The sequence below is a fragment of the Hoplias malabaricus genome, chromosome 6 (assembly GCF_029633855.1).
Source record: "Hoplias malabaricus isolate fHopMal1 chromosome 6, fHopMal1.hap1, whole genome shotgun sequence".
Taxonomy (NCBI): Eukaryota; Metazoa; Chordata; class Actinopteri; order Characiformes; family Erythrinidae; genus Hoplias; species Hoplias malabaricus.
In genome coordinates this window covers 11178629-11195293 of record NC_089805.1, presented here as the reverse complement: position 1 = coordinate 11195293, position 16665 = coordinate 11178629, and the positions used below count along the sequence as shown (strand labels likewise).

Genomic DNA, 16665 nt, shown 5'->3' with positions numbered 1-16665 from the left:
ATAGACACCACTGGAGATGTGACAGCTTTCAGTATACAATGGTATTTAATCACACAGTTAAAACCTTAAATGGACACTGAAATTTCATGTATGTCCAAAAGTACATGGACACCTGCTTCTGCAACACTTCGCCTAGAATATTCTCTTAAAATATTATAAGGGTTCATTCCCTGCATTAAATTCCACTGCTCCTTTGGGGTCTTTATACTAGACTTCAGAGCATTGCTGTGGAGGTTTGATGGCATTCAGTCACAGGAAAATTACTGAATGATTAGCTCTGGACCAGAAAAACCATTACAAAAAACACATCCCAAAAGGTATAAGTTGGGACTACATCACTTAAGAGAACACATTTCCACTTCCCCACAGCCCAAAGCTGTTATAGCAATACCACCGCTGGGCTCAGAACAGTTTGCCAAAAAACTAACCAGCCCTGTCTCCGTTGGAGAAGGACTAAAAGACGACCAGCGCAAAACTGTGCAGCGACAGATGAGCTACAGTCTCTGACTTTACATCTACAACGTGGCCTGATGAGGGTAGGTGCATCTGAGCAGACAGTCAGTGGACACAGGGTTTAAAAACTCCAGCAGCACTGCTGTGTCTGATCCACTCGCACCAGCAAAACACACACTAACACACCACCACCACGTCAGTGTCACTGCAGCGCTGAGAATGATCCACCACCACATCACACCTGCTCTGTGGGGGTCATTTGGGGTCCTGCTCGATAAACAAAAGGCTAATGAACTGTAAAGAGAGATTGAGACAGAAGAGATGGACTCTAGTCTGTAATTGTAAAACTACATAGAGCACCCCTGTGGTCAGTGGAGATGAGAGAATGGCTATAAGGTCACTGAAGAACTTGAGTGATGACTAACGTTAACTGCTCATGTGACACTGTAAATCATCAACACTAAGAATATACGGCTAAACTGTACTGAATTTACGACTGATTTCGTGTTAAACGCGATTAGATACAGTTAAATACAGACTTAAAAGCGTCTGTTGTGTTTCTAACCTTGTTGGTTTAGTGTAAAAATATTAATTTCTCAATGACAGCTGAGAGTAAGCAGGCGGAGTACTGCATCCCAAATCGCTATCTACTCCCTACATAAGGCACAACAAAGGTCCTGAAACGGTGGGTACTAAATGTTTTAAATAGTCCACTACATGTTAAACTGATAGTAAACGAAAATCAGTAACGTTATAGTAGGCGAAATGTACAATTAACAACTCTACAAGCTACCATATAAAAGCGTATCTAGTGCACTACGTAGGGAACACGTAGCCGTTTAAGACACAGCCACAGGAAGAAAGCGAGCTAAGCCTGGCTACCAACAGATTCGGGCTCCCGCAGCGGGGTAAAACCAGCGTTTTTAAGACATTACAACCGGAACCGATCATTTATAACATGTCTACAGACGTTTAAATGCCATAAAAGCTCTTGTTCTGACCTCCCAGCTCTGTCCGCGGTGTAGTAAGGGGCTCTCTTTGAATTCTTTCGCACTGGGTTCAGTGGGATGCTGTCAGCCATCTTGGCTGCAGTGTATATGCGGTGACGTCACGCGAAGGTGCAGTTTCTGTCAAAATAGAGAAGTTTGCCAGATTTGTTTTCTCAGCCTGATAAGTTTAGCTCAAAGTCGTGATGTCCCTCAGCTTTTCCTTTTGAGCAGGCTTGACTTCAGGCTTAATTTAACAGCCTAAAATTAGAGTAAATAAAAAATCTCCACTGCTCACAATGATTTTATTTATTCTAATAGAGGTATATCTTAATAAGGATGCAGTTCTCAGAGAATCTGTAAAATGCATTGAAAAATTGTATTTGTGATTTCAAAATTCTCTTCATTTATTCATTCAATGTCTGTAACCTTTATCCAGTTCAGAGTCGCGGTGGGTCCGGGGCCTACCAGGAATCACTGGGCATAAGGCAGGAACACACCCTGGAGGTGGCGCTAGTCCTTCGAAGGACGACACATTTGAGTCGGCAGTCCACCTACCAACATGTATTTTTGAACAGTGGGAGGAAACTGGAGGATTTCTCCATCAAAGGTTGTAGATGGTGAAATGCAGTTTTGCACAGAGAAATATTTTTCTTGAACTGTTTGAGAATTATTGTTTTTAATATGACATTTTAATTTGTTTTAAATTTGTGAACCACTTACCCTGTTTGCTACTGTTACAGTCCATTTTTAAAATTGTTTTTATTTACAAAATACTGTCGAGTTGATTATTGACAAATTTTCTCTGTACCTTCAATAGAAATTAGCAAAGATTATTGTTTTTATTTTCCAAGATGCCAAATATTTTGCAGAAATATGTGGATTTTATATATGAAATATAAACTACACTTAAAAATTGCACTTTTACATATTTCATGATAATATTGCTGTGAGAAGTGTGGTGTGTTCTCCCTGTGTCTGCGTGGGTTTCATCCGGGTGACTGTCTGTGAGGAGTGTGGTGTGTTCTCCCTGTGTCTGCGTGGGTTTCATCCGGGTGACTGTCTGTGAGGAGTGTGGTGTGTTCTCTCTGTGTCTGCGTGGGTTTCATCCGGGTGACTGTCTGTGAGGAGTGTGGTGTGTTCTCCCTGTGTCTGCGTGGGTTTCCTTCGGGTGACTGTCTGTGAGGAGTGTGGTGTGTTCTCCCTGTGTCTGCGTGGGTTTCCTCCGGGTGACTGTCTGTGAGGAGTGTGGTGTGTTCTCTCTGTGTCTGCGTGTGTTTCATCCGGGTGACTGTCTGTGAGGAGTGTGGTGTGTTCTCCCTGTGTCTGCGTGGGTTTCCTCCGGGTGACTGTCTGTGAGGAGTGTGGTGTGTTCTTTCTGTGTCTACGTAGGGTTCCTCCGGGTGACTGTATGTGAGGAGTGTGGTGTGTTCTCCCTGTGTCTGTGTGGGTTTCCTCCGGGTGACTGTCTGTGAGGAGTGTGGTGTATTCTCCCTGTGTCTGTGTGGGTTTCCTCCGGGTGACAGAATGCATGAGTGTGTGTTTTTGTGTGTGTTGCCATGTGAAGGATCGGTGCCCCTCCAGGGTGTATTCCCACCTTGCGCCCAGTGATTTCAAGTAGGTTCTGGACCCACCACCACCCTGAAGTGGATAAGCGATTACAGATAATGAATGAATGAATGAATGAATGTATGATTACACTGCAAAAATTTTGAATAAAATATTGAAAAAGCTTATTCATAGCATGTTATCCATTTTATCAATTGTAAATAACAAATAAAAAATAATCTGCCCTTTATAACGATGCCTTTGAGGAGCCATGAAGTCTTATTATTAGCAAGAAAACTTACCTAGTCAAAAATTTCCCCTTTGGATGTGAGAGAACCAAACCTCCTTCCTGTGTGTATTCTTTAAATGTAGAAAAATATGTTTGAAACCAGATATATTTGGGAAACAAACAGTTATTATTGAGATTGTGTAGTAATTCTTGGTCCTTGGTCCAGCAGTTTATTGAAATGTCTGCATAATTTAACAATATAAATGTAAAACACAAGTCATTGAGAAAACTAGAGCCAAAAATATTCACAGTGACATATGATAGAGCTGAGAAAAGTCATTGGCCTCCTAATATTTACGACAAAGCTTCTGATAATAAGTGGTGAGCATCCATATACTATCCATTGCTATTTGTGTCTTGTGCCTACAACATATCACCTGAAGCTCTGAAGTATTCAGTGCTAATATAAAATGTGGTAATGAATCAATAGGATTGGGTGCTCACATCTTATTCCATATTAAGTATTCAGAATACTGGAGCAATGTCAACAACAATTGCTAATATCTTGAATAAAATGAGGGGATCCCCATTGATACAGTCGCATATGTGTAGATTGGAGGGTTTTTATTTGATTGTTTGTCAACAAAGCAAATAGAAATACTGTGTTAAATAGATCCAGAAAACAGCTGTGTTCTTGCAGCAGGTTCTGTTTGTGAGTGGCGCTGCTTTGTGTAGAACCTGCTGTCCTTTAGTGTCAAAAATTACAGACAACAATGTCGGGATTTTGGACAAAATGAACACAACACTTTACTTCCAGTGGTAAATGGAGCAAAACCATATTGTGAGAATAATATGATTTAGATTTCCTTTCACATTTACATTCTACCTTCCCTAAATCTGTGGATACAAACTTTAAATCAAATATACTACTTTCTAGTCGCAGTGGATCCTGACAGTGTGTTTACTCTGGAATAAAAAGGGACTAAAATGTCCATTATTTGTCCAAATGTTTGTAGACACCTCTTCTAATTAGGTTACTTTAGGGTGCACCCATTAACAGATTAATTTAACTGTCACCTTGTTTCCAAAAAATTAAAGCAATGATTAATAGGACACTCTGGAGCGTAAAGTCATGCAGCTCAATGCCAAACGTCAGCAGTTGCTGGACACTGGATTTGTCTAGGATGGGTTGGAGTGATGTTTGTAATCCAATACTAAGCTTCCAAAATCAGCACTTGACTTTACTAATGCTCTCCTGCCTGAATGCCATCAAATCCTCACAGCAATGTTGTTCAGACACCCAGTGTAAGAAGTTCGCCGAAGTGCGAATATGTCTACAAACTTTTGGCCATGTAGTGAATCTTAGGGTGAACCATAAAACGGTCCTAAACTTTGTGACAGTTCAAAAACATTCTCTCAAATCAAGTACAGTACACAGAGTCTGTATTATGGTCTGTGTGTTGTCCACATATTGTCTGCATGTGTCTTTGCATATGAGAGTATTCCTGTCCTCTCTCTGACATTAGTTGATCCTGATCCCTTTATTGTCCTCGATCATCATGGAAAAGTGGCGTCCCGTCCCGAGTTCAGAGCTGGGTTTTCCCAGTGCTGTGATTGGTGAGCTGCTGTTAGTCTTGTCCATAGCTGTGGTCAGAGAGGGGAGCTGCATGAGCCCTCCGTTCTGAATGACCGAGATTTCGTTGTTTTTAACGGCCAAGCCACTGCTGATGGCCGCAGCGTACCGACTCCAGAAGTTCTGGTCCAAGTTCATGGCCCTGGACGCTAGGTCCTTCTGAAGCACTTCGTTGAACTTCAGTGCCTCACCGCTCAACAGGGCCAGAGGGTTTTCCACAGATAAACGACGGCCTCTTCGAGCAGGAGTGTTATTCCACATGTGTGTGCCCATGTGCACCTGGAAAAGGACACGAAAGTAAGAGTTAAGATACATGGATATCTGGCACTGATGTATATGATACCTGTTAAAGCAACACTAGCTAACATTTGATGTTTCTGCTTCTGGGCTCCCCTACCATTGCCAAGGGTTTACAGCTCTATTACAGCTTTTTGCTGGAATCAAGGGGATGTTTCCTACCCTCCTCCATAAGTTACATAGTGCAGTTTCTGCAGTGCTGAGACTGTAGAAGCAAAGACAGAGACTCTATTCTTACTTTAACTGCTCAGCGGAGCATCACAATGATTTTGAAGCTGTAATTTTAAGGTAAAAATACTACCTAGTGTTGCTTTAAATGTATAAACAACATAATGATGTTGGGCCGTGGAGCCGTGGAAAAGCTCCATTTAGTAACTTTGGTATTTGTAAACCAGACCGCACTAGTGTTCTAGAGGTTACACACACACACACACTGAAGGGCCCAAAATAAATGTGATACTATGTCCACTTATTTAATGCATGCACTGGTTATGTCTGCTGTTATAAAGAAATCAAGAAGAGTGTTGGACTACAATATGGACCAGTCAGAATAGAGATCATTTGCATATATGAATTTTAAAGGGTTCACGTAAGTGTGGGGATCTGGAGCCCACCAAACTGCACAATGTGCAAAAAGACCATGCCGTCAGTTTTCTGTGCACTGCCTAAGTCTGAAAACATGAGATAAAACAAGTCGTTCTAATTCTGCTCCACTTCTACATCGAGTGCGAGACTTTAGAATTGCTCCGCCCCCTCGTCTGAGTCTGTCCAATCACAGTGCTGGACCCGTATTTATGTGATAATGCGGAGAAATACAAGCACTGTGTAAAAAGTGAGAAAACGAGAACGGAGAAGAAAGAGAACAGAGCAAAAATGGCAAAAAAACAGAGCTTCTGCTCCTCGCTCCTCACTGCTGTGCGCTCGGGGTCAGGGTGAACAGCGAGTGGCTCATTATCATTTAAAGGAACAGGACTGTGTTCACTTGTGGCCCAGCAACAGAAAAAGCCAGAAATAACATAAAAAATTATGTTATTAGCCCTTTCAACTAATTTAACTAATTGCACAACTCTGTATCTTCCTGCTCATCATTCCATAAAGAGCATTTCTCTTCATTATAAATTACTGTGTGCCAATCTCGTACCTTGAGGTTGCCTTTAGTTGTGAAAGCTCTTCCGCAGATGGAGCAGGCGAAAGGTTTTTCTCCAGTGTGTGTTCGCTCATGGATCTGCAGGGCACTTGCAGAGGAGAAGTTCTTCCCACACACGCTGCAGTTGTGCTGTTTAGGTGTCCGTCGTGGTGGAGGGCTTCCTAGCAGTGAGGTGATGCTTGGGACCAAGGCTTCTGAAGGAGAAGGTGAAGACTGTATGGATGCAAATGAAGGAAAAGGCCCTTCTTTCAATAAGTATGGCCTACTCAAACCTTCCATCTCCATTTTAACAGAGGCCCTTAGGCTGTTAATATCCAGGTCTGGAGACCTCTGTGTCGTCCCTGAGGAAACAGCAGCAATAAGATATGTTAAGTGTTGTGATATCTTTCAACAATTTAATGCAAAACAAAGACAAAGGAATCTGCTTATGGGATGAACGGTAAAATAACCTTATTGTACAGTTCATAACTTAATGTTTTCATATTGAAATCACAATTTAAAATCACAAAAGCTATGGTTTTAATGTCTGTTATTATTAAATTTATTTAACCTAAGGACACACTGCATTTATTCCCTAAATTAACTGCCAGTCGTGGCAACACCTGAACACAAGAACATACAAATTCACAGCAGCTCAGCAGGCTTGGGCTTGGGGGGCTAGAAAAGCAGTTTAACCATCATCATCATCATCATCATCATTCAAGGTTTAAAGGCAATGACAAAAAATCTGGGGAAATGCTGTTGACTCATTTGTTTAGAGTCTGAAACTCAGCATATTTTAAGGTGGAATGGTATTTTAGGGGGATAAAACACCTGTTGTTTGTACGTGGCTGAAGATTGATTTGTCTAAGTTTTTTTTCACTGCTTCAATTACCACAGAAACGCATTTGTAACTTAAGCTGTTAATTTTGTAGCACTTTCAGTCTTTGTTTACTTTCACGCAGCTAGCGCTCTCATGAATTCTGAAACAGATCCATATGTATATGAAACAGCAAAAATAAGTCAATATTACCAGCCTATGTAGCAGGAATAGAGCAACATCCTCGTCTTGTCTAACCACCACCAGATGTAATTTTTTTGTTATTAGTAGAGAGCCTAGCATATCGTACCGAGACCCTTTGTTTTTTACCTCTTTACTGACACTAGGGTTCATAAACACGTCAGACCTGTTTCCAGCGCGCAAACGGACTAGAGAGCTAGCCAGTGTATTTATATATATATATTCTTTTTTTTTTTTCATATTTCATTCACATTCTTTAAATAACATTAATAATACTTTGTCCCAAATAATTCAGAAAACAGGAAAACAATATAAAAGCATGGAATGTATATCTGTAAAATATATGCATTATACAAATCTTACCATGTTCCTTGCTGAAGCATTGAACATTATAATGGCTCTCCTTCTTGACTGAAGAGTTGATGTGATTAAAGATGTCTCCATTCACCCCATTTGAGACCAGAGGATCTAACAGTTCACATTTAATGGCAGCAGTCTTCTCTTGGTTATGAGAGAAGATGTTCAGAGAAGCTGGGGTCTCAGGAAGGCCCTCTAACTGACCTTTCGTTGAAGTGGGAGGTCTATGAATGAAGCCAGCTGTCTCTTGGACGAGAAGACTCTCATTCTCAAAATCTCCCATGGGAGGGGAGCCGTTAGATGGATGATTGATGTCCAAAAGACCACTCATGACTGACTTGTGTCCGGTTAAATGGCCGAGACTAAGTGTCGACTCACCTACTGAGGTTTTAAATTCAGTTAGAGCAGGAGGTAGTGGTGAAAGTGGAGATGAGCTGTCTGAAAACGAGTTGGGGAAGTTTTCACCACTTTCCATAAAGTCCCCATCCTCTTCACATGAGACATCATCGAGGCCGTCGTCCTCGTCATTCATGTTGTCAAAACTCTTCTCGTCAAAGGAAAGGTCTTCTTTGTCCTGGATTGTTTCAGTTGGTAGAGCTTGGAGGTTGTTGGGTATCTGGCCGCCCATGTGCATGCGAATGTGCTGCTGAAGCACAACAGCATTAGTGAACTTTTTCTGACAAATTGGACAGGAGTGTTGAACCTGAAGAGGAGGCTTTGCACGGTGGACCCCAAAGTGCGTCTTCAGGTTTCCTTTTGTGGTGAAGGCACGACCACAAACCTTGCACTTGAAGGGCCTCTCCCCGGTGTGAATGCGATAGTGCATCTTCAGAGCGCTCTGACAGCTGAGAACACGATGGCAGATCACACACTGGTTAGGGTCCATCATGTTTTTGTCAATGTTCTCTACAAGCTGCTGGAGCTTTGAGGTCTCTGATGTCTGCATGGAGTCTAGGACTCCTCCGAATGGAAACCTGATATTAATTTGATCTGAGATCATGGGAGGAGTGGAGGATTTACTTATGGAACTGACCAAGTCAGTGGAATCGGGTGTGTCTCCTCTTGCAGTTATTCCAGCGGACATAGACTTAGGAGGAGAGCTAGGATTAGCCGTGTTGTAGTGGTGGGAGTTTTCTGCTTGTTTGGTCGCACCATTTGTAGGTTGATGAAATTCCTCTGGTGTGGTCTTTCCTTCTCTGCTTGGCTGAGGAGTGGGTGAAGGTATCTTAATTATTCCGGATTCATTTTCAGGCTCCACAGGTTGTTCCAGTCCAGAAGCTTTCGGAGACCAATGTGCACTTTCATTCCTTGCTGATGAGGGACTTTGTGGAGATCTTCCTGAGAGTGCTTTACTAATAGAATCGCCAAAATTGTCCACACTTGCCACTGCTGGGGGCAACTGTGGGCCCACTGTATGGGGTAAACTTGGTAGAACAGGTTTGCTGTCCAACCAAGTGGATCCAGGTTTCTCAGGAGGAAAAGACATTCCGTAGGGAATGCCTGAGCTGGTGGGAACGTTGTCGAGGTATTCGGGCACTGGGTATGGGTTCATTTGAACATGTGGATATTTGTCTTTGTGCCGTTGGAAGTGAACTTTCAGGTTTCCCTTGGTGGAGAAACGGTTGCCACATATATTGCATTTAAAGGGCCTCTCGCCTGTGTGGGATCGCAAGTGGATCTGCAAAGCGCTTTCACTGCCAAACACCTTGGCACAGAACCTGCATTTGTGCTTGAAGAAAGGGTCCTCAGAGCTGGGCTTGGTGTCAAATATAGAGACGCTGTGCATTTTACCCTTGCGGTTCTTCATCATAGCAGCAAGTGGGTCTAGTGCATTGGTTGTGGCTGCGATGCTGGCGAGAGGATTGGGGAAGATTACTCCACTAGGAGGGCTTTGAGGTAGCAGTGGAAGGTTGGCAGAGGGATTGAGGACACTGCTCTGGCATACTGAAAGTGGACCGGAAGTGTTCAGAGGCTGGGAGTGGTTAGCACTGGAGTGAGCTCTATTACTGGATGGCAAGAGTGAAGATGCCCCAGTATAAGTGGACAGCGGAGGATTTGGGATTTGGGAAACTGAGTTACTGTCAGTTTCTTTAGTATCAAAGGGTTCACGTGGCTGTGAAGGCAGAAATCGTGAGCTCTCAGGTATAGATGTCTGCGAAACAGAAGCTTGACCATTCACAGTGGAAGGCATGACTCCAGATAGTGGAAGAACAGCAGGAGGGGCCATGCCCTGGAAAGGGTAAGAGGAAGAGACAGATGGTAGACTTCTGGATGCTGGGTTTAAAGCAGCTTGAGTAGGTTGCTTGTTCATCACAGCGACCTGACTGCGAATTTGCTCAATGAGTTGCAACTGGTGGACTTGCTGCTGCTGTAAAGCCAACAATTGCTCCAGGATCATAGGTATTGCCACTGAGCTCACCTTAGATCCCGATCCATCAGCTTGAATGTTCTGGGAAAACTGGGCAACTGCTACTCTGGTGCTGTGGAGAATCTCTAAGGTTACATTCGTGTTGGGAATGTCATAGTTGTTGCTTAAAGATGGTGTCGGAGTTGCGCTTTCACTGGAATCTGGTGGAAGAGGGCTAGGGATTGATGTTTTATCCACAGATTCGTGAGTATCCATGGGCTCATCTTCTCCAGCTACATCGGACAAACTGATGTTTTCTTGTCTCTCGATTGATTCAAATTCTTGATCCACGTTCTCCATTTCACCAGAATCACTTCCAAACGATTCCGGTGAAGATTCCTCAGATTTATCCACAGGAAATCCTTCGTCCTCTTTCACAATCAACACAGGGGTCTCCTCTGTGCACCTCCTCTGGTGCTCCAGCAGCTCGGACCACTTGAAGAATTCAGCACAGCACTTCTCACAGACGTGAGTCTCCTCGCTCCCACTGCAACCACTGTCCTCATCGCCTCCTCCTTTCAAGAGCACTGTCAGAGAGAAAGGAAGTAAGAAAGCAAGTGTCAATGGAAATTCCTGAGGTGATAGAGTCCTCACAGCTCTCCCTCTTGAGCAGAGAACAGTAAAGATAAACTTAATCAATTGTGCCACTTTACCAATTACAACAGGCTTTCACCCTGTGTTGTCATGCAGCCAAAACCAAGCTGATAATTTTCTGTGCACAATCCATCAAATTACGTGACCTATTTATTGAGCATCCTGAAGCTTAATGAAATTCCATAGAAACCATTGATTTCCAATGTTTTCATACAACCCAGTGCTGCAGCGTCTGTCCACAGCAAATTGGGGCTTTGATCAACTAATCGCAATCCTCTATCGCCATCAAACACTCTCATTACCTGGAGAGTTTGGACAATTTTACTGACATTGTTGAACTCTCTCTATTTATCTCTCTCTCTCTCTCTCTCTCTCTCTCTCTCTATATATATATATATATATATATATATATATATATATATATACTAGAATCACAAAACCTTGACCATGTTGTTTTAGCCCAAAATTAATAAAATATTCTCACTGATATAAACAACTAAAGAACAATCAAAGTTTTTCTGTGTTTTACAAAGCCCCAATAAAATGTAATTACACAGAAAAGTGAAGACAGCTGGGCTTTATAATATATTATGCTTGCTTGTATTCTTGAACCCTGCTACATTTACAACAGCATTGTCATCATCATATTTTGTCATGCTTTGGCAAATTTAATTTGTTAGTTCAACAGTCCCAAGTAACCTAGTATTATAACACATTTGTTGACAACGTACATCCATGTCTATTTTTGCTGTACATTAATAAGCCAAATTGAAATCAAAACACTATCTTCTATGACATGTTTATGGCACGGTTGTATCAGTGTTATGAAGCAGGGTTCCAGCAGTAGTACTTCAACACGTTAAACATAAAACTGTTAAATTACTTGGCAGCATGAGCTTACAATAAAAAGGTTTTGATGGTCATTATCATTATCATTATTGAGTCTTTTAAGACAATTTTATACTTTGCAAATTAAATGTATTAATATGATATAAAACTGATTTAATGAAGAAATCTGAATGATTTGGGGAGAATTTGCTGTGACATGCTTATCCAATATTGTGATTGCAATTGCAATTATTAATGAATAACTACAAGTGAATGCTCCGGCCTCTTTAAGGAGACCAAGATGATCTGTTTTTAATTCTGAGCGCTGAATGTAGACTCTGAGTCTGTCATTCAGATTTGGTTGTGGTCATGTAAACAACACAGAGTTTGGCTCCCTGTGATTGGTCTAACTCTGTTACAGAAGCTAAACACCACCATATAAAACTAAAAATCATTTTTTCTTGGGAACAGGCTGGAAACTATTGGAAAATCACACTCTTTAAAGTTGTGATTTATGTATAAAAACCATTCATTTTTTTAAGCTCTAAAGCCAACCACAAAACAAACATCAAAGGGCTCACATTCAGGAAGCAGTGTCATTCATTTAGAGCTTCCTTCTTAATGCACAAATGTCTTAGTCCAGCTAAGAAAAAGATATGTAAAGCCACCCATCAGGAATGTAAGCTTTTAGTTTTTACACAATGCTAGTGTTACACTAAAATGAAATACAATTCACCGTATATCATCCCGTTCTTAGTTTATGTGATTAATCCGTATTATTGTCCTTATTGTCTCATTGACTCTGACAGTGCTCTTGAAATGATGAAGCGATGAGGACAGTGGTAGCAGTGGGAGTAAACTTTTAATTTATATGAACACATATATACTTTAATAGCAATTATGTAACTGGCACAAAAGTCAAAGTTTTTTTTTCAGTGAAATTGGAAAAAGACTAAAGTTCACTGAAAAACACTTGCACTGGTTACATTTTACATAACTGCTTTGAACATCTATGTAACTTTTTTCCCAATGCATAATCACACCAGCGTTTAAAAGATTTATTGTCAGCTCTTGTAATTACGGGCCTTGATTTTGCAGCTATGAAAAACAGGGAGATATTTTCTCCCAGGGCATGTGTTATTGTCCTCTTTGCCTCCGTTTGCTCAGAGGGCAGTGACAGTGTGGGTCAGTGGCTCATCTCGTTTCATTAAGCGTGTGGGTGGTCCGGCATAACTCTGACACAGAAAGGTGAGACCGGACCGGAGAGAGCAGAAAAGAATGCACAAGCATCTCAAATGAAGCCTCCATTAGCGAATGAAGCAGAACAACAACAGCAGACTTCCAGATTACTATGGCTTAAGTCTGTCAAAGTTGCGTGCAGAGTACAGTACACTTCAGCAGCATTAATATGGCTCGAACCGTCAGATGTAGACAAAACCTGGGAAGATTATTAGATTAAATTACTTACAATTATATCAGCGTCAATCTTCCAAAGATTGCATGTGAAGTACAGGACACAGCATGAGCCTTACATCTCCCAAACTTTCAGATTAAGCCAAAATCTGCGAGGAAATGCCTAAATATTATATTGTAATTACTTTGAAAGTTTACTCGCACATCTTTTCCTGAGAAGAGTTCCGTACAGGAGCTATAACATCTCCAAAACTTCAAATTAATGTAAAATCTGGGGGTTATATTACAAAGTTTGCTCAAAATTTCAGTCTCCTAAAGTTTACACTCATTTTACTGTCCTGGATATTAGAGATAACCACAGGTGCCATCATCGTGTGACCTCTAATGAAAACAAACTTTGGAGGGATGATCATCAGACTCAAATATTTTAAAATAACAATGGTTTGGGTCTGCCATAGTTCGTACACGTTACTGTCTTGGCCTTAACATCACTCTCTTAAATCAGGCCAAAATCTGAAGGGATTTATCTGATTTCATATATTTACTAATATAATACAGAGTAATGTGAGAAATTGTGTAATTAAGGTCATGGACAAGGTGCACACATGACTAAACTAAGTATACTTTTGTAGATATGTATTAATATAACTGATTTTTAATAAACAAACAAAGAATAGATTTCTGATTTAAGGTGGAGTTTTCTTAAAAAGGTCACATTAAGTATAATTTAAAGTTGTTTATTAAATCTTAAATCTCATATCAGCAGAGTTCAGAGCTATCACTATATTAAACGATTTTATAGAAGTCCTTTAAATAACATTTAAAAGTTTAAGATGATAATAACATTAAAGGAAACTCACTAAAATGTCCTAAGGTTGTTCTTCAGTAAAGAGATTAGATATATGCTTCAGAAACATAACAACCCAAAGAATAAGTGTTTGGGCCTAAATTAATTCTAAATTCCACCTTAAATAAAGGTGCTAGAATGGAACTGTTGTAGCATTTAATGTGGAATAGAAACTTCCCAACTAGAAGCCAAGGTCATGTTTGGAAATCTGTTTCTTTAAAGGATTTATTATTAAAGTCATGTAAGTAGCAAAACTACTGCTGTAATTTAAGTAAAATATAAATAAGTAAGTAAATAAATAAATAAATAAATAGGTTGTTGGGCGGGGGGCTAATATTATATATATATTATACATTTTGCCGAATTACAATAAAAATGTAAACACTAAGGTTTCGCTGTTGCAAAAAAAATAACTAAAATATCCAAATACGCAAAGGCCCGATTTGGGAGAAGTCCACCTTAAACTGGGTGTAAACTGTGCTCAAGGTTCTTCAGACGCAGAAAAGAGAAACACTTACGCTTAAAAACAAAATAAGAGTGTGAGTGTGACGCAATATATATTAATAACAAATGTATTTTTCTTAACGGTAAAGGCATTAATCGAGGTTTTAGTCTCATGTGTATCCCAAACATTTCGAAATTTTTACACTTTTAAAAATATAAAATGCCACAAAATAAACATTAATAATTACACAGATTTATAATTAATGAACTAACTATCCTGCTCAGATCCATGGTGATGTTTATGAGCATTATTTACTTTCTGAGCTTTTAACGATACTGCATTTTGATTGAGACGAAAGCAAGTAAAAATAATTAAAATATAATTAAACAATTAAAGTGTAAATTATACAATATTAAACATTTTAGTCAAACTGAACTAATATATATATATATATATCAGCCAGATTCAGACCAGCGTTGGTGTAAAACCCATAATCCAATTATTTACTGATGTTTTGCGACATAAAAATAATAAAAAGAAAAATAAGTGGATCATAATTAGAGAAAGAAATCAAGAAGTCAGTCGGAACCCTACATTTAAAAATGTCCTGATTTTTGTGATTTTGAAGTTGTCCTCATCAACAAAAGCCCCACAGAAAAACATTCCACAACTGTGCATCACTTTTCAATAATTATAATAAAAAAATAACATTAAATTCACGTCGTTTGATCACAGTTTTACACTTTGTTAATTTTCATTTTGTAATTAAAAATAAAAGCGTATTGACTTTTAACAATTAAATTGTTTGTGAAATAAAAAGTAATCGGTTTTATTTAAACATTCTGTAAAAAGACTTCAGATCTTCAGGTACACTGTTGAAACAGGGTTTTTCAAAGTTTACTGTGACAGATTAAGACGAGATTTTTTTTTTCTTTTTTAAAAACAAATCAAAAGATCTCGCGTGAGAGAGAGAGAGAGAGAGAGAGAGAGAGAGAGAGAGAGAGAGAGAGAGAGAGAGAGAACGTAAATGTCCAACATGTCGGATGTATTTTACAAAAGTAGCACAAATAGACACTTAACGTGTAAAAAGACCCCTCTCTCTCGCTCTTTCTTTATTTCTTTTTTTTTTTTTTTTTTTTTTGAAGCGACTGAGCATCACCACCTCCTCCAGGAGCCGAGGAGCCCTGCCTAGAGCTTCATTACGTTTCACTTGAACAACATCATAGAAACAATAAGCGTTACTTCAACACAATTTCAGCCAAATTATAATAAACGCCAAACTATAATAAACGACCACTATGACGCAACAGAGACCATTCCCCTGCAACCAAACAGGGCTTATTTCACCGTGCATCGTTTCTCAAGAAAGAAAGTTGCTTTCTAAACTTTTGTTCTTGCACCGCGCTCCTGTTTTAACCTCAACTCCACTGCTCTATTCGTTTCTACGAAAGGAAGCCGGTAAACAACTAAAAAAACTAACAAACAGTAGCCCGCACACACAGCCGCGTGCGCGTGCCCTCTCCGTGTTTACCGTGCTCTCCGTGCTCTTCGCCTCGCGCGACGTGCTGTTGCGGGTTGGTCTGTTTGCGCCGGGACATTTCCCCGCGCGCTCCGCCGTCAATCCGCGCGCGAGAGAAATGGACAGATTCAGAGAAAGAGAGAGAGGGAGAGAGAGAGAAAGAGAGAGATCTGCGTGTCTGCGCGCGCTGCGTGTGCACGCGGCCGCACAGTTGCCCGCTGTGTGCGTGCGCATGACGGGAGGGCTCGCAGGCGCACGCGCACGGCCATTGGCTGGTGTCCAGAGAGCGCGCAGGGAGGAGACGTGGTGATATGGAAATGAGTCGCGGAGACATACGGGACATCCCGAGAGTAGAGACACCAGGTAGAGACCCTAGTCTTCTGCAAAGGCCCTCCACTAGACATTGGAACATTGCTCTGAGTATCCTATGGCATTCAGCCACATAAACACAAGTGAGGGTCAGGAGCTGGTGTTAGAGATTAGTTCTAGAATACACTCACCACTCAATTCATCCCAGAGGAACTGGAGCTCCTTCACTGCAGAGAACACAGCCTAAAGCTGGGGGTTGTACATCCCTCCAGACAGCACTTAGAGTTAGTCCCGTGTGCCAGTGTGTGAAGCTGTCCACAGGTGTGAGTGTATGAGTGACTGTGAGTGACTGGGTGAGTGACTGTGTGAGTGTGTGAACCTCTCCACAGGTGTGAGTTTGTGAGTGACTGGATGAGTGTTTGAAACTGTCCACAGGTGTGAGTGTGTGAGTGACTGGGTGAGTGTGTGAGTGACTGGGTGAGTGTGTGTGTGAGTGAGTGTGGGAGTGAGTGAGTGACTGGTTGAATGTGTGAAACTGTCCACGGCTGTGAGTGTGTGAGTGACTGGGTGAGTGTGTGAAACTGTCCACGGCTGTGAGTGTGTGAGTGACTGGGTGAGTGTGGGAGTGACTGGGTGAGTGTGTGAATGAGTGT

The 16665-nt window shown here is 40.9% G+C and overlaps 2 protein-coding genes across 2 annotated transcripts in view; both read right to left on the bottom strand.

Moving 5' to 3' along the window:
* Positions 1–1547, bottom strand: part of atp9b (ATPase phospholipid transporting 9B) — a 52891-nt gene extending 51344 nt beyond the window's left edge. Inside the window, exon 1 of the mRNA XM_066674506.1 lies at positions 1455–1547. Coding sequence (XP_066530603.1) covers positions 1455–1534 — 80 coding nt within the window. The 5' untranslated portion in view covers positions 1535–1547. The remainder of the gene's footprint in view (positions 1–1454) is intronic.
* A 1921-nt stretch (positions 1548–3468) lies between these two features.
* On the bottom strand, positions 3469–15795 carry sall3b (spalt-like transcription factor 3b). Its single transcript, XM_066674568.1, has 4 exons — positions 15716–15795; positions 7657–10584; positions 6288–6634; positions 3469–5128 (listed from the first exon to the last, which is right to left on the bottom strand). The coding sequence occupies exons 1-4, from the start codon at positions 15780–15782 to the stop codon at positions 4739–4741; spliced, it is 3732 nt and encodes a 1243-aa protein (XP_066530665.1). The 5' UTR covers positions 15783–15795; the 3' UTR covers positions 3469–4738.
* Between the last annotated feature and the right edge of the window lie 870 nt (positions 15796–16665).